Source organism: Scyliorhinus canicula, chromosome 1 (genome assembly GCF_902713615.1).
Source record: "Scyliorhinus canicula chromosome 1, sScyCan1.1, whole genome shotgun sequence".
NCBI classification, from domain to species: Eukaryota; Metazoa; Chordata; class Chondrichthyes; order Carcharhiniformes; family Scyliorhinidae; genus Scyliorhinus; species Scyliorhinus canicula.
The window spans coordinates 64,492,242-64,519,120 of record NC_052146.1 but is presented as its reverse complement, the minus strand read 5'-3'; the positions used below and the strand labels follow the sequence as shown (position 1 = coordinate 64,519,120).

The window sequence follows — 26,879 nt, the reverse complement described above, 5'->3', positions numbered from 1 at the left end:
GTTCATACAAAAAAACCAAACAAAAGATGCAAAAAATATACACTAGGTCACTCAGCATATGCAAAGAGAAAACACAAGCGAACTTAAAGCTGAACTCCCCTACTTTTCACTTCAATTTGTGAGGTTCTTCATGAAGGCCCGCCTTCTGAACCTTGCTTCTTGCCTGAGGTGTGGTGATCCTCAGGTTAAACCAACACCAGGTCAGCTCTCCCCCTCAAAGGGGAAAGCAGCCTATAGTCATCTGGGACTATGGCGACTTTATTATGTAATTGACTTATTTGTAAGTGGGGGAAAAAACCCAACATAAATTATCTATAAAAGTCACTGCATACATGGAGGCAATCCTCTCTGATGTTTCTCTACTCCAGTCCTTGGTCACTCCCATAACTTGCAAACAACTACCCTGGTTCAGCAAGCAGCGTCAGAAGAGGAGCGGCTGTGACCCGGGATCACGTGAACAGCGAAACCGGCTTGCCATTGGCTGTCCAGAGGGAGCCTCGCTCTGGTCTCGGTGCAACAAAACTACATTTCCCGGCGTGCCTCGGCGCAGATGCGCACGCAACGCATTCCCAGCCTCTATAAAAGCGCCTCGATCCGGGTCCCCCGGTTACTTTCTGGCGACTCGTCGCCATTTCTGCGCGGAGTGGGAAAGTGGCTGGAAGAGGCAGGCTCGGCCTTACAGACCTTCGGGAGCGCGGGGTGGGGGCCAAACGAAAGAGCTGGACCCTCTCCAACTCGATCTGAAAGGGCTTGTTTGAAGCCGGCTTCGTCCCCCACCCCCACTCTCTCCGCTCCTCTCTCCTCGACTCCGCTCCCTCTTCGTTTTCGCCATCTTTAGATTGGTCACGATGCAGAGGTCGCCATGATGAAGATTAAAGTTAGGCCCACTTACGCGATGCCCTGTGGACAATCGGTTGGCACAACCAGCCACGTCGTTCCCACTGAGCTGCTGGAAGCTGATGCTGGAAGACCCAGACATGGAAAAGAAGTCTGCACGCTCCGCTTCGGCAGGACCCACCAAGGCGCCACCTTCCGACAGTAAAACCAAGCAAGGTAGGGCTCGGCCCCCACACACTGTTTACATTCATTTAGTGTTTACAAGGCGATTCCAAACTCTCCCCTTTCCACCCCCTCCCCCCGAGTGGGTCGAGCATCGGTTCTTTGTTGTACGTTGCCAGATGAATCACATGCTAATCTTGTTTTTGTTTTGTTTTAATTACCTCATTTGCTTTGTGAACTCCATTTGGTAACAGTTTGTCAGTGGCCCATCTTCCGCTGGTAAATTGTCGTAGGTTCATCATAATTGAGCCTCTGCTGTGTCCCTCCCTCTACTAGCCCATTTGACCAGATTTACTTCAGTGTTCCTCCCTGCCCTAGCCCTGAACTTGCATCTTTCTCTAGTTCTTTCCTACCTCTCGTGCCCTCATTTGAGCTCAATTTGTTCATGTTTAAAATTCACTGGTTAGGCCAACAATTATTGCCCACCCTTGTTGTCCTTCAGAAGATAGTGGTGGATAGCATTCTTGAACTGCTGCAGTACTTGAGGTGTGGGTGCACCCACTCACTGTACTATTAGGGAGGGAATTCTGCAGTGCACCTTGTAGATCAGGAGTTCTCAACCTTTTTTAACCCATGGACCCCTTTTCCTCTTAATTTTTTTTTGTGGACCCCCATAGCCATTCCACAGAAAAAATGCTTCTTATATGCGTGGTAAACTAATCCTAAAGTCCATCGACCTTACCGTGAGGGTTGGAAACAGATTAGCGGTATTTTCGTACGTTGCCAAACTTATTCTAATATGAAATGTAATGAAAAAAAACGGTCATCAACCGGTATGGATTATAATCTCTCTTTGACCTTTGTCAGTGCGAGAGAGAGAGAGAGAAAGGTGAATATTCATCATGAAAACAAACATTTTTTTCTTCTACTTGATTCTCAGTAGTAACAATTGTTCTGAAATAGAATTGCTCTATGGACCACTAAAATATCACCGTGGACCCCCAATTCGGTATTTTTTTTGTGTGGACCCCCAGTAATGTTACATGGACCCCCAGGGTCCATGTGGACCCCAGTTGAGAACCACTGTTGTAGATGGTACACATAGCTGCAACTGTTTGTCGGTGGTGGAGGGTTTGAATGTTTGTGGAAGGAGGAGCAATCCAGCAGGTGGTTTTGTCCGGGTGATGTTGAGCTTGAGTGTTGTTGGAGCTGCACTCATCCAGGCAATTGGAGAGTGTTTCATTACACTCCTGACTTATGCCTTGTAGATGGTGGATGGGCTTTTGGGGGGGGGGGGGGGGGGGCAGGAGGTGAGTTGCTTGCTGTAGGATTCCTAGCCTTTGACCTGCCCTGGCAGTCACCTGATTAATGATAACCACCAGGGTGTCGCTGGGGCAAAATCCTGGAACTCCCTCCGTAGTAGCACAGTGGGTGGGTGTACCTACACCTCAAGAACTGCAGCAGTTCAAGAATGCTATCCACCACTATCTTCTGAAAGACGACTAGGGATGGGCAATAAATGTTGGCCTAACCAGTGACACCAACATCCAGTAAGTGAATTTTTTAAATGAACACATTGAGCACAAGAGAGGGCATGAGAGATGAAAATCGCTTATTGTCACGAGGAGGCTTCAATGAAGTTACTGTGAAAAGCCCCTAGTCGCCACATTCCGGCACCTGTCCGGGGAGGCTGGTACGGGGATTGAACCGTGCTGCTGGCCTGCTTTAAAAGCCAGCGATTTAGCCCAGTGAGCTAAACCAGCCCCATGGAAAGAACTAGAGAAAGATGCAAGTTCAGGGCTATGGCCGGGTGGAATACTGAAGGAAATTTGGTCAAATGGACTAGTAGAGGGAGGGACACAGCAGAGGCTCAATTATGGTGAAGCTACAACAATTTATCAGCTTGAAAATGGGCCACTGACAAATTATTATATGAAGTTCACAAAGCAAATCAGGTGGATTAAAAAAAAATTACAAAAACAAGATTAGCATGTTGATTGTATGAATTAGTAAGAAGTCTTACAACACCAGGTTAAAGTCCAACATGCTTGTTCTGGTGTGTGTGCTTAACACTCAATTAGCTCTGTTTTATTCCTTAGCTCTAGAGTCACCAGGTATCCTTATGATACCGCCACGATGTTCAAGTTCAGATCAATGACTCAATACACCAGTTAGTAAGGTTCAATCAAACATGTTTATTATTTACACAGTAATTCGATACTCATGCAACTAATACTAGTGGGCTAAACTATTCCTACCACTATAAGCCAATACTTATCTTCGATAAGGGAACCCACTGGATCAGGGAACAACGGCCTCTTGTTCTGTCCTGAGACTGCAGACTTCCCAGTTGGTATGGGCTAAGGGGTCAGGAGTGTCTATTCTCGTAGCGAGCGTTGGTTGGACACTTACTTGTCGGTGTAGCTGTTGGCCAGGCCTCTCCTTCTCACGGTCAAGTTCTTAGAGAGCTGCTGCAAAGGTGTTCTGCTGGGAGGGCCGGCTAAGAGAGCGAACTAAACTTGGGACCTGACTTTTATAGGTCCCAGGGGCTTCGTGCCCTTTTGGGCGGACCCCGATCCTACTGTCAATCGATTGGGTCTCATCCCAATCGATTGGTACAAATCCCCCAATACTGAGGCTGTCCCTCGATCGCGGGGCGGTTCTTCCTAACTGGTTTGTTTCCTTTTGTTTCAGACCCCGTTGGTGCCGGGAAGTCTGACCTGCCATAGAATGTCTCAATTGTAGCTAATCGTTGTATCCATTGTTCCCGGGGATCGCTTCATTAATATGCAAACTGCTGGTTTCGGTGCTGTCTGCCGCCTTTGCAGCCAGAATACACATGAACTTCTGCAAACTGCTTGTCTCTTTATAATTGTCCAGTTTTCCCTGCAACCTTTGCGTTCTTCCATTTTGTGTGGGGAAGTGGCCAACCCTGGTGGCTACAGTTTGTTTCAAACACTAGCTTTCAGACCACTGCTCCTTCCTCAGCAGTGCTCCAAAAGCTAGTGTTTGAAACAAACATGTTGGACTTTAACCTGGTGTTGTAAGACTTCTTACTGTGCTCACCCCAGTCGCCGGCATCTCCACATCATGTATGAATTCAGTGATGGTAATGCCATGACTATCCAGGGGGTGCTGCTTAGATCCCCTCTTGTTGGAGATTCCTGGCACTTGTTTGCTGCAAATGTAACTTGTCAGCCCAAGCCTAGATATTGTCCAGGTGTTGTTGCATTTGGACATGGATTGTTTTGTTATCTGAGGAGTTGTGAATGATGCTGAATATTGTGCAAACATCCCTACCTTATGATTGAAGCGAGGTCACTAATGAAGCAGCTGAGGTTACTACCATGAGGGACTCTTGCAGTGATGTGCTGGAGCTGAGATGTTTGACCTCCAACCACCATAACCATCTGCCTTTGCCAGGTGACTCCAACCAGCAGAGTTTTCTTCCTGATTCCCATTGACTCGGGGCTCCTTGATGCCATACCTTGTCCAAAGCTGCCATGATGTCAAGGGCAGCCACTCTCGCCTCGCCTCTGGCATTCTTTTATAATCTTTATTGTCACAATAGGTAGGCTTACGTTAACACTGCAATAAAGTTACTGTAAAGAGTGCCTAGTTGCCACATTCCGGCACCTCTTTGGGTACACAGAAAATTCAGAATGTCCAAATTGCCTAACAGCACGTCTTTTGGGACTTGGGGGAGGAAACCCACGCAGACATGGGGAAAACAGGACGTGCAGACTCCACATGGTGACCCAAGCTGGGAATCAAACCTGGGACCCTAGAGCTGTGAAGCAACATTGCTACCCACTGTGCGACTGTGATGTCCTGGTCAGCTCTTTTGTCCATGTTTGAACCATGCAAGTCATGTCCTGTGCTCTGTCCTGTTCCCACTGAACTGTTGGATCACCCAGATTTCCTGGCTAAGTTTGTAAACTGTTCTCTCAAGTTGTCATCTTTAAACATACTGTTATCAATGCTCTTCCCTACCCCACAAAAAAAACAGGATCCATCCATCTTTACTCGCTAACGTCCCCTCACCAACTTCCCTTTTCTCTCCCAAGCCCTTGAGTGCGTTGTCGCCTGCTAAATCTGTTCCCATCTTTCTTGGAACTCATGTCTGAACCTTGCAATCAAGCTTCTGCCCCAGGTAAAGTCCAAAAGTGCTTTTATCAAACTTTCAAATGAAACTTGCTGGCAGACTTTGACGCTGTTGACCAGCATCCTCCTCCGACATGTCTTTACCATTACCTAGTTGGTTAGGCTGCTCTCATGTGGTTCCATTTGTCTTGTATTAATCCTAGCCAGAGAATAATTTGCAGTTGCTCCTCTTCCTGCTCCTGCACTGCTATCCCTGTCCCCAAGGATGTACCTTCGGCCCCCTTCTATTTCTCACCTACATACTTCCCCTTAGTGACATCTTCTGTAATCAGTATTGGTTTTCACATGTATGCAGATGACACCCAGCTCTCCTTCACCACCACTTCTCTCTACTTCATTCTTGCTAAATTATCAAGCTGCTCAGTTAAAACCAATACTGGGTGAGCAGGAATTTCCTCCAATTAAATATTGGGAAGACTGAAGCCATTGTTTGCAGACCCTGCTGTAAAGCCTGCTCCCAGCTACTGGCTGCATCCCTCTCCCTGGAGATGGTATGAGATTAAGCCAGTCTGTTCATAACCTTGTGTCACATTTGGATTTGCTTTACTGTCATGTACTGAGATAGTGAAAAGTATTGTTCTGTGTACAGTCCAGACAGATCATTCCATACATGAATAAAAAAAATAGGACATACACAAATACACAATGTAAATACATAGACACAGACATTGGATGAAGTATATGGAGTGCAGTACTAATCAGTGGAGAAGATATGTGAGGAGACTAGATCAGTCCATAATAGAATCATTCAGGAGTCTGGCAACAGTTAGTGCGTGTTCTCAGACTTTTGTACCTCCTGCCCAATGGGATAAGTTGGAAGAGTGAATAACCTGGGTGGGAGGGGGCATGCAGGCGGTGTAGACAGTCAATGGCTGGGAGGTGGGTTTACGTGATGGACTGGACTGGGTTCACGTTTGCGACTCTAGTTTCTTGCTATCTTGGGTAGAGCAGTTGCCATACCAGGCTTTGCTACAGCCAGATGAGATGTTTTCTGTGGTGCATCTGTAAAATTTGATGAGTCGATGTGGACATGCCAAATTCCCTTAGTTTCCTGAGGAAATGTAGGTGCTGTTGCACTTTCTTGGTCGTAGTGTCGGCGTGGGTGGACTAGGGTAGATTCTTGATGTGCACACCTAGGAATCTGAAGCGGTCAACTATCGTGACAATTAATCCTGTGGTGAACTTGCACCTCGTATTTGTGCCATCGCTACGATTGTCTATTTATACATCGGCAGCAATGTCTGACTTTATTTCTGTCTCCGTTTATATGCTGCGGAAGTCCTCATCCATGCCTCCCTTTCCATTAGACATATTCCAATGCTCCTGGCTGCTCTCCTGCATTCTACCCTCCATAGGCTTGTGGTCAGCAATCCTCTGCTAGTGTTTTGGCTTGCAGCAAGCTATTCCCCACTCGCCCCTGTGCTTGCTTAACCCACATTGTCCAGGGTGAAGCAATATTTTGCTTCAGCATGGTAGCATAGTGGTTAGCACAATTGCTTCACTGCTCCAGGGTCCAAGGTTCGAATCCTGGCTTGGGTCACTGTCCGTGTGGAGTATGCACATTCCAAAGATGTATGGGTTAGGTGGATTGGCCATGCTAAATTGCACTTAGTGTCTAAGAAGGTTAAGTGGGGGTTACTGTCGGCTTGAGTAGGGTGTTCTTTGTCAGGGCCGATGCAGGCTTGATGGGCCGAATGGCCTCCTTCTGCATTGTAGATTCTATGATTTTGATTTTCCATCTTATTTTTGAATCCCTCATTAACCCTGTCCTCTCAGTAATCCTTGTCAACCCCCACAACCCTCAGATATCTGCACTCTTCTAATTGTGGCCTTTTGTGCTTATGCAATTATAATTTCCCTACTATGTTGCCTTCAGTTGCCTTGGCTTCAAACTCTTGAAGTTCTCTGTCAACACACCTCTGCCTCTAATTACATTAATGGCACTCTGCAAAGAAAGCTGTTTTGTTTCAACTTGCTGTGTTCTGCAGATTGTCCTGTTTAATCCATATTTCGGCAGTGTTCCAACATGTTGACATGCTTTGAGACATGTTTTGGAGTGATAAGAATTTGTTACTTACATGAGCAGTTATGACAGATGAAGCAGGTGAATATTGATAATACATATCAGGTTGCTAAATGTGTAGGTAGTTAATGTTTTAAAAAAAATTTCCTTGAATGTTCTGCTCAATTGATTGAATTTCATGCTTATTTTGGATTTATTTGTCAATACAAGGCTGCTGTAATTTAGTTTCATGATAAGTGTGGTGAAAGCTGGTGGAAGTTTCTTTACTCAATCCTGAAAATTCAATACTATGTCAAGGTTTTGTATGGCCCTGTCTACCCTTTTCTTTTGGTGTTAAAATAAGCAACTTTTTGTTCAAACTAACACATTTAAATTACATGGTGCAAATTTCTTCTCTTTTTTTCCTTTCTCACCTGGTTACAATTCATTGACAATGCAGTACATTGAATAGAGGCATTCACTCTTGGGTTTGGGTGTGACCCACTTTGATGTCAATAAGTGCTGTTGACCTGATAGCTGGAGATGCTGGCGAATGGCTGTTTGATTAATCTGCTTGGTGTTTTCCAAACATTTAAATAGTCGACGTGAGCTCCATTGTGAAGTACGTTGTTTTCAATTTTGACCAGTTTTGCCTTGGTGAATGTTTTTAAAGTTTTAAGCTGTGCACTCAAAATACCAAGGAATTTTCAACCCTGAGTCGCTGTGAGATCTGTGTAATGCGGCTTCTCGATGCAGTACATTGAATAGAGGCATTGAGCTTGTGAATCTCTAATCTCAAGTCATTGACACACATGACCTATCAATATTAACTTTCAGAACAGTATTAATGAAGACAGTAAATGGAGTTTGAGAAGCTTATTTCTGTTGATCTAATCCTGGTTCACCTTGCATTATTAGTGAAAATTACATGTTCTGATAAACTGTTCTTTTACAACTTTTTAACCATTTAAATTTATTCTATATTGCAAATACAGGAGAGACAAGAGTAGGCCATTTAAGCCACTTTAACTTTTTCTGCTATTCAATGAGATGGCTGATTTGCAATCCAACTCTACATAACTGCATTTGCTCGATATCCCTTGATACTTTAGTCTACTGAAAAACTGTCTATCTCAGTGTTAAGATTAACAACTGATCTGGCATCATCTTCCACTTGCCAGAGTTCTGAAGGATTGTTACTCACTCTTTAAAAGTCTGTCTCTGAATCTTTGAATCTCCTCTAATCCTGCATTCTCTTACTAGCTGGAGTAGCGTGGTTTGGGAGAGAATATCTGTTCTGATAAATATCTTGCATTACAATAAAATCATTGTTTATGCATCTAGTTTCCAGCAAATACAACTCTTCCAATCGTTTGTACAATCATTCCTTGCAGCTTGAACACGGGTCCAGGTATAATCCTACTAAATCTATACTGCACCCCGTTCCAAAGCCCTTCCAAGTTCAATGCTTCTAAATGTAGCGTGCAACTACTTTCCTATCTAATAAAGAACCTAAATTCACCATTAAAACCATTGAATAGAATGATCCAATTCTCCACTGTCTTTCTGTAATTGTTATAATGGCTGCTTATTTCTAGTAGAGGAGAATAAAGAGAACAGTGGCCTTTATTTAGAATTTGCTAAAGTGATGCATTACTGCTTGTACTTTAATACACTGCCTGCAAGCTCTAATTAAAAAAAACAGTTGTCGGAGCAGCACGGTGGCGCAGTGGTTAGCATTGCTGCCTCATGGCGCCGAGGTCCCAGGATTGTTCCTAGCTCTGTCACTGTCTGTGTGGATTTGCACATTCTCCCTGGGTTTGCATGGGTTTCGCCCTCACACCCCAAAGATGTGCAGGGTAGGTAGATTGGCCATGCTAAATTGCCCCTTAATTGGAAAAAATGATTTGGGTACTTTAAATTTATTTTTAAGAGAAAAGCGTTTGACTACTAGGTCTGAAGGAATCCCTGCTTTACATTTTGATTTACACAATGACTGGATTTGTATTCTGGTCACATTTATTTTGATTACGAGAGGGAAAGTTTTTTGTATCTAAATTCGGGGCATGATTGAAAGGAAGGATTATTTACAGGTGTGAATTTGCCTACAAGAGTAACTACTTTAACATTCTCATATATGTATTTGAGATTCGAGCATCCAACATTGGGTTGTGCTAATTCCTTGGAGCAGTGCATGTAGTATTATCCTTGGATTTCCTATTCAAGTTGAAAGTTCTATTTGTGTGGACTAAAAATGAATGTTTTAAAAAATATTTCTGCAGATGGTAAAGGTGGAACTGGATCAAGACGTTACAACAGGAAACGAGACCCAGCTTTTCCCAAAAGTGAAAATATATCTAGCCAGACCCGCCGCACCAATCCACAGAAAAGCAAAGCTTTTGACAAGAGACCCCCTGCACGTGGTGGCAACAAATCCTTTAGCACTTTTGGTAATGGTGGTAGACGGGAAGAGGTGAGATTGAGCATTTTTACAGTGGTGATTTAATAGACGTATGGTGCAATTCGATGACCTTTTGATTTTTGGGGTCATTGGAATGGGGAAAAATTAAAGTTTGGAGCATGTTCAAAGCTGTAAGTCCTGTTCCTTCCCAACAGATGTCTGGCCATCAGCTGTTGTTCAGGCTGCAAGGTTCTAGGCTCAAACCCTGCATGCAGAGTTAGCCATTTTTAATCAAGGTGTACTTCTTAATGCTGGAACTTGGGGATCAGAAGAGTTTGTTGCATTGGTTTTCTAGGGCAGTGTTAATGTCAGTTGTGTGTGGAAGGATGAAATTGTTTAGGCTCTGCTGTAATAGCCCAGTGTCAAATATCCTGTTGTACTGTGTGCAAGTAGCTACTATGTATGCCACCTAGCCTACCCTAGAGTCTGTTCCAGCATTCAATAAGATCATGGCATATTTGAGGCTCAAACTCCATACATCCATATCCCTCTGGTTAACAAATCTATCAATCGAGTGGTGTATCTGTGGGAGGTGTTGGAAAGATTTGGGTTTGGGGAGGGATTTGTCCGTTGGGTGAAGCTGCTTTGAGGCCCCGATGGCGAGTGTAGCCACGAATAGGAGGAGGTCGGAGTACTTTCGGCTGCACCGGGGGACGAGACAGGCATGTCCCCTGTCCCCCTTGCTCTTTGTGTTGGCAATTGAGCCCTTGGCCATGGCGTTGAGGGAGTCGGGGAACTGGAGGGGCCAGGTGCGGGGTGGGGAGGAGCATAGTGTCGCTGTATGCGGACGACCTGTTGCTGCATGTGGCGGACCCGGTGGAGGGAATGCCGGAGGTGATGAGGATTCTCAGCGAATTTGGGGGCTTCTCTGGGTATAAGCTCAACCTGGGTAAGAGCGAGCTGTTCGTGGTGCACCCGGGGGATCAGGAGGAGGGGATTGGTAGGCTCCCACTGAAGCAGGCAGGGAGGAGCTTTAGGTACCTGGGAGTCCAGGTGGCTAGGAGCTGGGGGGCCCTGCATAAGCTTAACCTCACAAGGTTGGTGGAGCAAATGGAGGAGGAGTTTAAAAGGTGGGATATGTTACCGCTGGCGGGTAGGGTGCAGTCCGTCAAGATGACGGTGCTCCCGAGGTTTTTGTTCCTGTTCCAGTGCCTTCCCATCCTTATCCCGAAGGCCTTTTTTAGGAGAGTTAACAGGAGTATTACGGGATTTGTATGGGTGCATGGGACCCCGAGGGTGAGAAGGGTGTTTTGGGGCGGGGGGGGGGGGGGGGGGGGGGGGGTGGCACCCAACCTCTGTGGGTACTATTGGGCTGCCAATGCAGCAATGGTGCGTAAGTGGGTAATGGACGTGGAAGGGGCAGCATGGAAGAGGATGGAGATGGCGTCCTGTGTGGACACGAGCCTGGAGGCGCTGGTAACGGCGCTGTTGCCGCTCCCGCCAACGAGGTATACCACGAGCCCGGTGGTGGCGGCTACCATCAAAATTTGGGGGCAATGGAGACGGCATAGGGGAGAGGTGGGGGGCTCGATGGAGTCCCCGATACGGGGGAACCACCGGTTTGTTCCAGGGAGCATCGTTGGCGGATTTCTGGGTTGGCACAGGGTAGGTATTAGGAGGTTGAAGGACCTGTTTGTGGATGGGAGGTTTGCGAGCCTGGGTGTTTTGTTAATATTGTTTTGTTTATATTTTGTGAAAATCGTAATAAAAATTATTTAAAAAGAAATCTATCAATCTCCGTTTGAATATTTATAGTTGATTTAACATCAATTGCTGTTTATGTAAGTGTTCTGTACTTCTGTTATCTTGGTGTGTAGAAAGTATCTCCCAGTGCTTACCTCCCCAGCCAGTGGTAATAGTTTCTTTCTCTACCCTATCTGTTCCCGTTAAGTCTTGAAAATCACCTCATTAACCTTCAATTCCAGCAAATACAACTCTAGTTTGAATGATTCAAGGGTTAACTGTCCTTCTGGTAAGCCTTTGCTATGTCCCCCTCTAAGGTCAATTTATGCTTTAGCTATGGTCAGAACTGCTCATAGTACTCCTGGTGTTTCTAGCCCAAGACTTTTGCCCCTTGTATTCTGGTTGCCTAAAGACCAGCATTTCATTAGCCATTTTGATCATCTTCAGTTCCTGTATGTGACATTCATTTGCCACAGTTTTGTTCGTTCATTTAGTCTATCAATGTTTCTTTGATTCAATCTGCGTGCTTACAGTTCCATATATTGTCATTGGCAAATTTGAATATGCAGATTTCCATCACATCATCTAAGTTAATGAATACGGTGAATACTTAAGATCCTAACATCAAATCTTGTAGGATGCCACTAGTCTCGTCCTGCCAGTAGAGTACATGTTCATTATTCACCATCTCCTACTGCCCAACCAATTTTCTGACCAACCTGTTTTCAATCCATGACGTTCAATTTTAGCTCACTTATGAGATACTTTATCCACTGTCTGAAAGTGCATTTAAATCACAGAATTGTTATGGCGAAGAAGAAGCCATTTAGCCCATGTCTGCACTGGTTTCCAACTGAGCATTATGATTTCGTGACTGCGTTTTCCGCATACCCCTGAACTTTTGTTTCTATGAAAATAAATCTGATGTCCTCTTCAATGCCTCAATTGAACCTGCCTCCATTTCAAGGCCGCGCATTCCAGATCCAAACCACTTGTGTGAAAGTTTTCCTCATCACACTGCTTTCTTTGAAAATCAGTTTGAGTGGGAACAGTTTCTTTCTTTCTGCTCTTTTCAGCCCCCTCATGATTTTGAGCATCAAAATTTCTCTTGGCCTTCTCTCCAAGGAGAACAGTCCCAATCTCCAATCTATCCGTATAACTGAAATTCTCATCCTTGGTACATTTTCTTGTAAACCTCCTCTGCACCCCCTCAATGTATTCACATCCTTCCTACAGTGTGTTGTGCAGAACTGCACACTACTCCATCTGAGGCCCAACTAGTATCTTGTGCAAGTTCAGCATATCTTCCTTGCACGGTAGCATTGTGGATAGCACAATTGCTTCACAGCTCCAGGGTCCCAGGTTCGATTCCGGCTTGGGTCACTGTCTGTGCGGAGTCTGCACATCCTCCCCGTGTGTGCGTGGGTTTCCTCCGGGTGCTCCGGTTTCCTCCCACAGTCCAAAGACGTGTGGGTTAGGTGGATTGGCCAACATAAATTGCCCTTAGTGTTGGGTGGGGTTACTGGGTTATGGGGATAGGGTGCTCTTTCCAGGAGCCGGTGCAGACTCGATGGACCGAATGGCCTCCTTCTGCACTGTAAATTCTATGATACACTATGCCCCTACTAAAGCCCAGGATACTATATGCTATATTAATTGCGCTCTCCACCTCTCCTGACATCTATGCATAAATACATCTGGGTGCATTTATGTCCACACCATGGGCATTCCCCTTTCTGCTACTTTAGTCACCTCTCCAAAAAAAAATGGAACCAGGTTTGCCAAGCATAGCTTACCCTTTTACAACAGGATATTCTGGTCCATTGAACCATTTCTATCCTTAGACTCAACTGACAACAGGTGGCAGCTACAACATAACTGGTCTCTAATTCACTGATAACAATGACGTAGAATTTTCCAAATTGCGCTGGTAATAGAATTTAGAAAACCTTCACATAGTTTAGTTGAGATGTATGCAATGTTTATACCTACTGTCTTTGAAACCCTGAGATGAAAGTTATCTGAACCTGGAGTTTTGTTGCTCTTTGGTGTCATTATTTGTTTTTCTGTTACTTTACTTAGATTATTCTGAGCTTCCCTTGTTCAGTATTTGTTTTCTTGAGATTTCTGGCATGCTAAGCTCTTCCTCCACTGTAAATATTGATGCAAAGTAATGATTCAACATGTGTACCATTTCCCTAGTTGCACTGACGAGATTACTGTTATGTCACCATTTCTTCTCACCAATCTCTTTCCTCATATTTGTGGGCTTTTTGATATACTCTATAGATCGTTTCTTTTGCACTTTGTGGCATTTACTATGGTTTGTAACTTTGAGATTGAGATAGGAATTTAGCACGAGTCCTGACCTTGTGAGGTGGAGTATGGGGGGAAAAATATAGTGAGGACATCATAGTGGGACATGCTATTGAAATTTGAACTGCTACACAAAATAAGACCGTTTCCTCTATTTACAGGTAGCAGAGGTGCGGAGGGCAGAATTCAGTCCTGCCCAGTTTACTGGACCCAAGAAGATAAGCCTAAACCACTTGTTAAACTTTACATTTGAACCTCGTGGACAGTCAGGCTTTCATTATGATGGTAATTGCCATGGAGGCTGGGGAAGAAGAAACAAATGGGGACATAAACACAAGCCATTCAACAAGGAGCAGTTTTTGCAGGCCAAGTAAGTGAAAGACACAACATGAATCCAGTGATCTGGACTTGTTTGTTATCTTATTTGGCAAGGAAGAATTGTGGTTATGCACAGACACCAACTCAGCTACTTTCCAGCATATTTGGCATGTGATGTGAGCATTGTTCCTCCTATATAGTTCAGAAGTTTAAATGCTGCTTTGGTGCTTGGGCCAGCAATTGAAAACTTCTCTTACTTGATGCTAAAGTGTCTGAATCATTCTTGGTCAAATTTAGCATGACATGATCTACAGTAAAACTACATTACTCTGCCAAAGGTCAATGACACCAATGATTTAATTGCTGCACCAAATGCTTTTTGTTGAAATGCTGTTGAAAGGGTGGTACAACGGTGCAGTGGTTTGCACTGCTGCCTCACAGCGCTGAGGACCTGGGTTCGAGCCTGGCCCTGGGTCACTGTTTGTGACCGAGTTTGTACATTCTCCCAGTGTCTGCGAGTCTCACCCCCCACAACCCCAAAAATGTGTAGGGTAGGTGGTTTGGCCATGCTAAATTGCCCCTTAACTGGGGGGAAAAATGAACTGGGTACCCTAAATTTGCATTTTTTTTAAAAAAGTGCTGTTGAGTATTGTTCATCAGAAAGGTGTGGGGGAAGGAAGAGGGTACAGTTCATATTTTCTGGATATGGTTTTTGCTAGAATGCCACTTCGAGGGAGAATTTGAAATTTATTATTTTTCCCTTTTTGTGAAATTTGTTCCCAAAGGTCCAGCTGTTGGTTGCTTTCGAGAGATAGCTGCTGTAAAATGCACATGATCATTTCACTGTCTTCTCAAGACGGTACTGCTGAAATTCTGGTCACTGTTCATGCACCGAATTGTTTTGTAGCCCATAAGAGATGGGACCAAAGGAAAAATAGTAGCATCACAAACTGTAAATAGCTGCCTGCGAAGGCTAATTTAAGCATCTGTTTTAAATGACTAATTTTCCATTTTATTTTCAAGCTGTCAGTTTGTGGTCTCAGAGGAACAGGACTACACTGTTCACTTTGTTGACCCCGATATGTTGGTGAACTGGAACTTTGTCCAGCAGGTGGTGAGTATCATACATGTGTAGTTGGGATGTAGTTTGATTTCACCAGCAATGTTAGTGAATTGGAGAGCAGAAAACACAACAGGTGTTTAAAATGGAGTTTGTTGTTGAACCCTTTATAACCATTTAAGAATATACTTTGAGGAAGCTATTCTCCGTTTCAGTAAACCTGCTTTCTGCATTGCCCATGATCCATAAAGATCTTCATTGCCCATGATTGAGAAATTTCTGTGTCCAGAAAGAACTGTAAACCTGAGTAGTTAAATCATATTTGCCTGGATTTGGATGTTAATTAGAGGTTCTAAATTACTACTGTTAGTGATTTAATCCTAAACCATCTGATACTTCACTTGCATATCTGTTGCTCTCCCCCTTTACATTTTCTTGTACTCCCACCATGTGTGTCAGTTGCTTGAAAGTGCAAGGGGCTGGTTTAGCCCCAGTGTGCTAAACAGTTAGCTTGTAATGTAGCAGCGTGTTCAATTCCTGTACCGGCCTCCCCAAACAGGTGCTGGAATGTGGCGACTAGGGGCTTTTCACAGTAACTTCATTGAAGTCGTCTTGTGACAATAAGTGATTATTATTCTTAGTTCTAGCTCAAAGCTAGGCAATTGATTGAATTTAATTGAAGAGGGCAGATTAGGTTTATCAAACTCTCTCTTTGGAGACAGTCTTGAATTAGCTGGATCTAGAACCTCATGTACAAAGCAGAATTTGAGCAGCTTTGTGATAGGAAAATAGCAGCATCATTGGCACCTCAAAACAAACTAAATGGAGTAAATGAGCAAAGGGATTCTAGGGATACAGGTGAGCAAATAATTAAAAGCAGCAAAAGTGAAATAATTAAACATGATAACCTTACTGATTATTTCTATGGTTTCAAAGTAGTGAAATTATGTTAAACGCTTTATAGGAACCTGCTCAGACCACACTTGGAGTATCGTGCATAGTTCTAAACTTCATACTACAAAAAGACCATAGCACAGGAGAGTGTAAACAGGATTTAAAACAACTGAGCAAGTACAGCTATTGGCAAGCTTAAACAAATTGGGGCTTCTCAGTTTATAAACTGAATGGGTTGGATAGGAGTGAATGCAAAGAGAATGTTTCCACTTGTAGTTAACAAATAGGGGAGTGAAACATTTCTTCATAGTGGTTTGAATTTGGAACTTGCTACAACAGGAAGTGATTGGATGCTTTGAAAAGTGAAATGAACTAGTACACGGGAGAAAAGAGAATACAAGATATATGGAAGAATTAAGATATCCATTCCCCTTTGTTGAAGTGTTGTCTGACATTACCAAGCTTTGTTTCTTTGGAGGGTCAAAATTGATCTGTTCTTGATCTGATCTCTGATTAAGATTACTAAAGTGTGTTTTTATTTTCTAGCGCATTTGTAGTCATGAAGTTCCTTCGTGTCCAATCTGCTTGTATCCTCCCTCTGCTGCAAAGATAACTCGCTGTGGGCACATCTACTGTTGGGCTTGTATTCTCCACTATCTCTCCCTCCGTGAGAAAACGTGGGGGAAATGCCCCATCTGTTATGAGGCTGTACATAAAGTAGACCTCAAGAGGTGAGAATTAGAATTACTTTCCAGCAATATAGTTTTGGTTCCTTTCTATTTGCAAACAAATCTTGCATTAGGAAAATATGCCTTGTCAAAATATTTGTTAGAATTGCTTGTGTGATATGGCAGCACGGTGGCAGTGGGTAGCACTGTTGCCTCACGGCGCCAAGAAACTGGTTCGATCCCGACCCCGGTCACTGTCCGTGTGGATTGGCCATGCTAAAGTGCCCCTTAACTGGAAAAAATTAATTGGGTACTCTAAATTAAAAAAAAAAGAATTGTTCGTGTAACGTTTGCAAAGTAGTTTTGCCTTTTCAGAATAACCAGTAGTTCAATATAATGCTAAATGAACTGTTAAAACCTACTTTGATGTGATGATTTTCTTCCCTCCAGCATTATGAAAAAAGATAACATGCTGAGATGCTAATTGAAAATTATTCTAATGATTAAATAGGAATTTACTTGGTTAGAGCTGCATAAATCTGAAATTCTAACTTTTTGGCCAGTAAAATTGGTAGATAGGTTTTAATATGATGCAGTTTAAAAATACTCGCTAATTGCTTGCTTAGTTCACAAGTCACAGATCATTATAGTGTGATTTGAGTAAACATCTTAATGCAAGAGAGGGTTTATTCACCTTGGAAATTAATATTGTTGCGTGAGGAAGAGTGAATGGGGACCATGCATGAAGCAATTTGTGTAGCAGACTGCATTGAAATAGCGGTTGTAATCTCTGTTCATCTTGTGCCATTATGAATAACAATAGTGACCTAATGAAATATGCTGTTAGTAAGCACTCTTTGCTAATCTGTGACCCATTTATAATGTCAGAGCCATAGCATTGGATTGTATGCAGCAGATCATTTAGTCATGAAAAGAAGATACGTAATGGGGTAACACCAGGTTCACGATGTAAATACATAGACACAGGAATCGGGTGAAGCATACAGGAGTGTAGTATTAATCAAATCAGTCCATAAGAGAGTTTAGGAGTCTGGTAACAGCAGGGAAGGAGCTGTTTTTGAACCTGCTCGAGCATGTTCTCAGAATCTTGTATCTCTTGCCCAATGGAAGAAGTTAGAAGAGTGAGTAAGCTGGGTGGGAGGGGTCTTTGATGCTTTCCCAAGGCAGCTGGAGGTGCAGATGGAGTCAATGGATGGGCTGTGGGTTTGTGTGATGGACTGGGTGGTGTTTGTGACTCTGAGGCTCCTTACGGTCTTGGGCCGAGCAGTTGCCGTACCAGGCTGAGATGCAGCCAGATGGGTGCTTTCTATGGTTCACCTGTAATAAGAGTCAATGTGGAAATGCTGAATTTCCTTAGTTTCCAAGGAAGTATGGGCACTGTTGTGCTTTCTTGGTAGTAGCTATTGATGCAGACGGGCGTGCACAATACTTTGCTTCTGACCAGCTCTTTAGTTTTGAAATGAAATGAATGAAAATCGTTTATTGTCAGGCTTCAAATGAAGTTACTGTGAAAAACCCCTACTCGCCACATTCCGGCGCCTGTTCGGGAGTCTGGTACGGGATTGCTGGCATTAAGGGAGAGATTGTTGTTACACCATTCCACAAGGTTGTCTATCTTCCTCTTGTATTCTGACTCTACGTTCTTTGCGATCCAACCCACTACGGACGTCAGCAAACCTGTAAATGGAGATGGAGCCACATTTTGCCACGTAGTCGTGTTTGTATAGGGAATATAGTAGGGGGCTAAGTACGCAGCCTTGTGTTGAGAACTATCGTGGAGGAGGTGTTTATTCTTATTGATTGTGGTTTATGGGTCAGAAAGTTGAGGATCCAGTTGCAGTGAGGATCCAGTTGCACAGTGAGGAGCCAAGTCCTAGGTTTTAGAGCTTTGATGTGAATTTGATTTGAAATGTTTCTGCATTTTCCACAACTGCATTTTTCAAGTTGTGATATTTGAGTTATATTTTTATTATTGTCATATCTGTCCCAAGGACTCTGTAGGTACAGCATTAACTGTTGAGCGTTCACAAGAAATTTCTGAATGTAGTCTCAGTTTTGTGTGGCTATACTGCAAAATTAGTATAGACACCATTTCAGTAAGTAGAATTTTACCAGATGTATTGCTGCCCTTTAATTCGGTGCCCTGGTGGAGTTTTTTCTGCTTGTGATGGAAGGTGTATTCAGATCGTGTGGGACTGAAGGATTATCTGCATTGGCAGCTTTGAAAGCATTGTTTTGTGCCAAAGAAGGAGCCAGTTTTCTGTGGGCAGCATGGTACCACAGTGGTTAGCACTATTGCTTCACAGCTCCAGGGTCCTAGCTTCAATTCCTGGAGTCTCCCACCATCGGGAACATCCTTGCATCTCCCCTGTTAACTCCTATTAGAAGTTTCTGAGCGGGACAAAGCATCCTAAAATGAGGGAGAGGGAAATCAGACAGGTTATTGTGCACATTGGCACAAATGATATAGGTAGAAAAAGTAGCAAGGTCTTGCGACGGCAATTTAGGGAGTTGGTAGAAGAACAAAAAGCAGGATCTCCAGGGTGGTAATTTCAGGATTACTCTCCTTGCCACATGCTAGTGAGGCGAGGAACTTGGGATAGTATAGCTGAACATGTAGCTAAAGAACTGGTGCAGGAGGGAGGGCTTCAGTTTTTTGGATCGTTGGGGTGTCTTCCAGGGAAGACAGATTCTGGATAGATGGGAGACTTTAAATTTCCTCAATGACTGGAAATCCTTTAGGGCTAGGTGTCTAGATGGTGAGGAATTTAAGTGCGTCTAGGAAGGTTTTTTGGAACAACATATGGATAGACTGACTAGAGGGGGTTATACTGGACCTACTACTAGGGAATTGACCTGGCCAGGTCATCAAAGTTGCAGTGGGAGAAACATGTGGTGGACAGTAAACACAATTCATAGAATTTACAGTGCAGAAGGAGGCCATTCGGCCCATCGAGTCTGCACCGGCTCTTGGAAAGAGCCCCCCCCCCCCCCCCAAAACCTCAGTTCCTTCCCGCCAACTATCCACCCCGGCTACACTCCTCGGACCCTGTTCTGCCAGGCTCCAATGGCTGCAGCCCCTCCCCCCACCTCACTCCTGTTCACTGGCCGGTTTAAACCGGCCAGCGCGGAGCCCCCCACCCGGGTCCCTTTCCCCTTTGCCTGGCCCTCGGAAAGCCCAGAAATACCCTTTTAGCGCACACACCCTGCATATCCACCTACACCCAAAAGAGTCCTCATTTCGAGTGGAAGTCCCATCACTTTCCTTGTCCAAATATATACACCATTGGCTCCTTTAGCCCATACACCCGCACGCAGTGAAACAAAAAAGAAGAAAATAGTCATGAGGTTACATCGGCACATGGCCATTTCTCAATTTCTCAGTTCTGCCACAGCCCTTCTGCCTTGGCAAACACTTCCGCTGTTCCAAAATAAAAGTCCTTGAGCTTGTAAGTCACCCTCAGCTTTGCTGGATATACAATGTCGCACTGCACCGTGCAAATGTACAGTGCCCTCTTCACCTGGTTGAAGGCACCTCGCCAGCTCCACTGTAAAGTCCTGGTATACACGTACACCAGCTCCAGCCCACTGCACCACCCGCTTCTGCTTGTCCCAGCACAGGACCTTCTCCTTCACACTGTACCTATGGGAGCACGGAGTCACTACCCTTGGCAGCTCACTTGCGTTTGGTACAGGCCACCATGACCGATGAGCCCGATCGAGTTCATTTCGGGAAGGATCCTCCCCCTACCCCAATGCTTTCGCCAGCATAGTGGCAAAATACTCAGTCGGCCTTGGCCCTTCAATTCCTTTGGGCAACCCCACAATCCTCAAATTCTGTCACCTGGATCTGTTTTCCAGGTCTTCCATTTTTCCTCGCAGATCCTTGTTATTCTCTGTCACCTTCCGCATCTCCTTCCCCGTCGAGGTAAGTTGATCACCATGCTGCAATAATGTCTCCTCCACTTCGTTCAGCGCTTCCCCTTGCTCCCGCACCTCTGCCACTGCGCTCGTCGCCGCCGTCGTCACTGGGGAAATCGCCTCCCCTACCAGCACACTCGCAACCTCCTTCATCTCCTTTCTCATTGTCTCCATGTATTTTGTAAATGGCCTTTCGAATTCCGCAGCCATCACCTTAGTTATTTCTTCAGCCGTAAGCAATGCAGCCTCCCCTGGGGCTCCAGCCTCCATTTTCCTTGGTGACCCCGCGGTGACCTTTCCACCCCCCGACGGACCTTCAGCTGTTTTTTTTACTGCTGTTTTTTTTACTGCTGTTTTTTTGCTCACCCTCTACATTTTCCTTTACTGTGCCTCCTCTGTGCCTTCTCCCTGCTTTTGCAGCCTCTGTGGACCCTGGGACCGGTCTTAAATCCCCAAAAATACCGTTCCTGAACGGGGGCCCTCCCGTTCCCCTCCCAGGGGCTGGTTTAGCTCACTCAGCTAAATCGCTGGCTTTTAAAGCAGACCAAGCAGGCCAGCAGCACGGTTCGATTCCCGTACCAGCCTCCCCGGACAGGCGCCGGAATGTGGCGACTAGGGGATTTTCACAGTAACTTCATTGAAGCCAACTCGTGACAATAAGCAATTTTCATTTCACTCATTTCATTTCCATTGTGCCTCCCGCCTGCCGTCACCGGAAGACTCCGGGAGTCTCGAGTAGTTGATGGGAGTGCAGGACAGGCATGTGCTGATGAAAAGGAAAGGCAGGATTCCGGAACCGTGGATGTCCAGGGAAATTGACAGTCTAGTCAAATAGAAAAAGAATGCATACATGAGGTCTAGACAATTTAAAAAAAGTAGAAAAGAGCTCACTCAAGCAGGGAGTTAGGATGGCAAAAAGGGGTCATGAAATGTTCTTGGCAGACAGGATTAAGGAGAATCCCAAGGCATTTTATATGTATATTAGCAACAAGAGGCTAGCTGGAGAGAGAGTTGGTCCACTTAAGGAAGTAGGTGAGATCCTTGATGAGTACTTTGCATTGGTATTCAAAAAGGGGTACACAGGCAGTGGTCTAGATAGGACATGTGATCGGCATAGGCCTGGAGGGCCGAGGGGCCTGTTCCTGTGCTGTGCTGTTCTTTTCTTTCTGTGATCTCTCTTAATTCTTCTGAATGCCAGCAAATATAATCCTAACTGACTCTATTCTCTCCTTGTATGCCAGTCCCACCACCCCAGGAATCAGTCTGGTAAACCTTTGGGCTCCCTCTATAGCAAGGACATCCAAATAAACCACATTCGCTGGCTCCCTCTCCAACTCTACTAGTTACATCCTCTAAGAATTCCAGTCGATTTGTCAAGCATGATTTCCCTTTGCAATTCCATGCTGACACTGTCCGATTGAGCCACTGTTTTCCAAGTGCTCTGCCATTAAATCTTTCATAATGGGCTGTAGCATTTTCCCCATCACTGATGTCAGGCTGACTGGCCTATAGTTCCCTGTTTTTCTCTCTCTGCCTCCTTACATAGTGTGTTATATTAGCTACCCTCCAATCTGTAGGAACTGTTCGAGTTTCTCTGGAAGGTGACCACCAATGCATCCACTATTTCTAGGGCCACTTCCTGTAAGTACTCTGGGATGGACATTATCAGTCCCTTGAGATTTATTGGCTTTCAATCCCACCAATTTCCCCAATACAATTTCCCAACTAATACATTTGTTGCAGTTCACCTTTTGAATGTTTGCCATTGCCTATCCACTGTCATCCCTTTAACATTTCCCAATTCAGCATAGCCAACTTGTGCCTCATACCATTGTAGTTTCCTTTATTAAGATTCAGGATCCTGGTTTCCATCAACTACATCACTCTCCATCTTCACACCCATCCCCAAGGGGCTTTGCGCAGCTAGATCCCCAATTATTCTTTTCTCATTTTTCTCATTACACAGTACCCAGTCTAGGATGGCTTGTTCTCTGATTGGTTCCTCAATGTATTAGCCCAGAAAACCATGTGTACACTCCAGAAATTCCTCCTCTGGCATTGTAGCTAATTTGATTCCCAATCTATATGCAGATTAATGTCACCCATAATTACAAATGTACCTTTATTGTATGCATTTCTTGTTTCATGCCAATTTCAACATCGCTAGGTTTGGGAGTAAATATAGCCCCCACTCATGTGTTTTGCCCCTTGGGGTTCCTCAGCTCTACCCATACAGATTTCCCATCGTCTAAACTAATATCTTTGCTCACTATTGTGTTAATTTCCTCTTTAACCAACAATGCAACCCCACCGCCTGTTCCTTTTTGCCTGTCCTTCCTAAATACTGAATACCCCATGATGTACAGTTCCCATCCCTGGTAACCCTGCAGCATATCATAGTTGTTTCCATCTATTTGCATGATTAATTAATGCACTTCATTTGCACATAGGGACAAAGCTGTACGGCTTGTCTGTTTAACATGACTTTTCACTTTCCCACTATTTTTCACTTGAGGCCCTGTTTGATTCTGGCCCTTCTCTGCCTATCACTTTTATTCCCCTTCTGTCTTTTGTTGTAATCAGTTTCCCCCCCTATGACTCCTTGCATAGGTTCCCATTCCCCTGTCATTTTTGTTTGCCCACCCACTCTGGCAAATACTTCACCCGAGGACATCAGTGCTGGTTCCGCCCAGATATAAACTGTCCAATCTGTTGTAGTGCCACCTCCCCCAGAACCAGTCCCCATGTCCCAGGAATCTGAAACCCACCCCGTCACACACTCTATAGCCATGTATTCATCTGATATATCCTGCTCTTTCTGCCCTGACTAGCACATGGCACTGGTAGTAATACAGAGATCACAACCTTGAGGTCCTACTTTTCAACTTCCTACGTAGGTCCTTACCTTTTTTACTTATGTCGTTTGTACCAATGTGTACCATAACCACTGGCTGTTCACCTGGCCCCTTCAGAATGTCCTACAGCCACTCCTGAGATATCATTGGCCCTAGCATCATGGTGGCAACATACTATTGTTTGTTGCTGCAGAAGCTCCTATCCCATCCCCTGTAACTATTGCATGCCCACTTTTACTCCTCCCCTGTGCAGGAGAGCCAACTATGGTGCAGTGAATTTGGTTGTTGCTGCTTTCACCAAAACATTGGTGTCTTATAAAAGGAAGTGTGTTCTATTTATTTATAAGTTGTTGTCCAGTACTGGGATAATCAACTTTTTGTAAAGTATCTTTTCCTTTTCAGTATTTCTTTTTTTTTTCAACAAACAATTTTATTGAGGTAGTTTTTCGGCATTGTAAACAATTACAGACATCAACAAAAAGAAAGCAAAAAAGGCAAAAATGTGCAAACATCCACATACATTCAATATTTCAATCGTAACATACTGCGCAAGTATGTTATGCGTGGGAAGGATGGGACCTGTCTACGGACAAAGTCCCGCAACTGTAGGTACCTGAAATTGTTTCCCCTTACCAGACGAAATTTCTCCTCCAAGCTCCTCAAACTCGCAAAGCTCCCTTCCAGGAACATATCGCTCCCCACCCCCGCCCGCCGCCATGCTTGAAACCCCCCATCCATACTCCCGGGGGCAAACCGATGGTTGTCGCAGATTGGCGCCCAGACTGACGCCCCCACCTCCCCTACATGCCCCCTCCACTGGCCCCAAATCCGCAGGGTCGCCACCACTACCGGGCTGGTGGGGTACCTGGCCGGCAGCAGCGGTAGAGGAGCCGTGGCCAGGGCTGCCAAGCTGGAGCCCTTGCAGAAAGCCGCCTCCACCCGCTCCCAGATAGACCCCGTACCCACCATCCACTTCCTTATCATAGTGATATTAGCTGCCCAGTAATAGTCAATTAGACTCTGCAATGCCAGCCCTCCCTCGCTGCTGCTCCTCTCAAGCATCGCCTTTACCCGCAGGGATTTTCCCGCCCAGACGAAGCTCATGATCATCTTGTTAACACTTTTTTGAAGAAGGACTGTGGGATAAAGATTGGGAGGCACTGAAAAATGAACAGGAATCCAGGGAGGATCGTCATCTTTGCAGTCTGCACCCTCCCTGCCTGCGACAGTGGGAGTGCGTCCCATTTCCGAAACACTCCCTTCATTTGTTCCACCACCCTGGCCAAATTTAACTTGTGCAGCCTGCCCCAGTCTTGCACCACCTGGATCCCCAAGTTCCGAAGATTTTCCTCAACCAGCCTAAATGGTAGCCCTCTCAATCTGTTCTCCTGGCCCCTTGCCTGCACCACAAACATTTCACTCTTGGCCATATTTAATTTGTACCCTGAGAACTGGCCGAACTTCCTCAATGTTCCCATCCTGGCCAATGGGTCCCACACGTACAGGAGCAGGTCGTCTGCATAGAGAGAGACCCTGTGTTCCACCTTGCCCCTAAACATCCCCTTCCATCCCTTTGTGGTTCTCAGCGCAATCGCCAGCGGCTCTATGGCTAGCGCAAACAGCAGAGGGGAGAGCAGACAGCCCTGTCTGGTTCTGTGGTATAGTCTAAAATACTCTGACACTTCTCTGTTTGTCCTGACGCTGGCCTTTGGGGCATGATATAATAGCTTGATCCAATTCACCAGTCCCTCCCCGAACCCAAACCGTCCGCGCACCTCCCATAGATAGCCCCACTCCACCCGGTCGAAGGCCTTCTCGGCATCCATCGCCACCACTACCTCCACCTCCTTGCCTGTCGGGGGCATAATTATCACATTGAGTCATTTTCTCAAGTTGGCTGACAGCTGCCTGCCTTTCACAAACCCAGTTTGGTCATCCCCAATCACCTCTATTCTATTTGCCAGGAGCTTGGCATCTACATTGATCAGGGAGATTGGCCTGTAGGACCCGCACGCTTCCGGGTCCTTACCCAGCTTCAATATCAGTGATATGGCGCTTGTGACGTTGTCGGTGGCAGGATCCTCTGTCCCTTGCCTCATTAAAAACCCTCACCAAGACCGGACCCACTAACTCAGAGCTTCTTATAAAACTCTACTGGGTATCCATCCGGCCTGGGGCTTTCCCCGACTGCATGGCCTTTAGGCCCCCCAATACCTCCTCCACTCTAATCGGGGCCCCCAGCCCATCCACTGCCCCCCCCCCCCCCCCCCTTCCGGGGGCTCCGAAGTGTACAGCTTGCTATAGAAGTCCCGGAATACCTTATTCAATCCTGCCGGGTCCTCCATTCAGCACCTCTCCCCATCCATCACTCTACTTATTTCCCTGGCCGCCTCCCTCTTCCTGAGTTGCTGCGCTAACAATCTCCTAGCCTTTTCCCCATGCTCGTACACCACCCCCCCTTGCCTTCCTAAGCTGTTCTATGGCCCTACACGTGGATAGCGCCCCCAGTTCCGCCTGTAGTCTCTGCCTCTCACTGGTAAATCCTCCCCCCGGGGACTCCGCGTGTTCCTCGTCTATCCGACCCATTTCCCTAACCAATCTGTCCATCTCTGCCCTGTGTGCCCCAATTGAGATCAACACTCCCTGCGCTATTGCCTTTAGCGCCTCCCACAGGGTCGCCGCTGAGACCTCCCCCGTATCATTCACCTGCAAGTAGCTTTGGATACACCTCCGAAGCCTCTCACAGATCCCCTCCTCCGACAGCAGTCCCACGTCTAGCCTCCATTGTGGGCGTTGGTGATTCGCCCCTCCGACCTGCAGGTCTACCCAGTGTGGGGCATGGTCCGAGATAGTGATTGCCGAATATTCCGTGTTCTTTACGTCCCCTATACAGTCCCTGCTTAGGACAAAAGTCTATCGTAGAATATACTTTATGGACGTGCGAGTAAAACGAGTAGCCCCTTCCCGTTGGCTGTCTGGCTCTCCAGGGGTCCACTGCCCCCATTTGCTCCATAAACCCTTTCAGCTCCCTTGCTATTGCTGGGAGTCTACCCGTTCTGGGACCGTGTTAAAGTCTTCCCTCTTCCTGAGTTTTACTGATGTTCATGCATTCTCTCTCTTTCCCCCCCCCAAAAAATTATTAGCCTACGAGAGTCCAGGTCCGGGATCTTCCCCAGCACTCTTAATAAAGTCCACGTCGTCACAGTTCGGGGCATATAGCCCGCCCTTAGCAGTCTGGTCAGATATGTTCAGATGTGTCTCCTGCAACATAATTACGTCCGCCCTTGAGCCTGCAAATGCGCGAACACCTGTGCCCTCTTAACCGGCCCATTCAGTCCCCTGACATTCCAGGTGATCAGACTGGTTGGGGGGCACAACCCCGCCCCCCCCAAAAAAAACGGCAGTCAGCCATAGCCTTTCTCCGGCCGGCCTGTGCGTCGTGCCATTCTTGGTCCGCCTCTAGGCTGCCTCCACCCTCTACCTCCTTCCCACTGCCCACTTCAAATCCCTCCCATGT

The 26,879-nt window shown here is 45.6% G+C and overlaps 1 protein-coding gene across 2 annotated transcripts in view; it reads left to right on the top strand.

Moving 5' to 3' along the window:
* Positions 1–594: 594 nt before the first annotated feature.
* Positions 595–26,879, top strand: part of rnf10 (ring finger protein 10) — a 55,227-nt gene continuing 28,942 nt past the window's right edge. For both annotated transcript variants that reach the window (XM_038791671.1, XM_038791681.1), the window contains exons 1-5: positions 595–1,053; positions 9,448–9,638; positions 13,787–13,995; positions 14,967–15,057; positions 16,444–16,628. In XM_038791671.1, the coding sequence (XP_038647599.1) occupies positions 960–1,053; positions 9,448–9,638; positions 13,787–13,995; positions 14,967–15,057; positions 16,444–16,628 (770 nt within the window). In that variant the 5' untranslated portion in view covers positions 595–959. The remainder of the gene's footprint in view (positions 1,054–9,447; positions 9,639–13,786; positions 13,996–14,966; positions 15,058–16,443; positions 16,629–26,879) is intronic.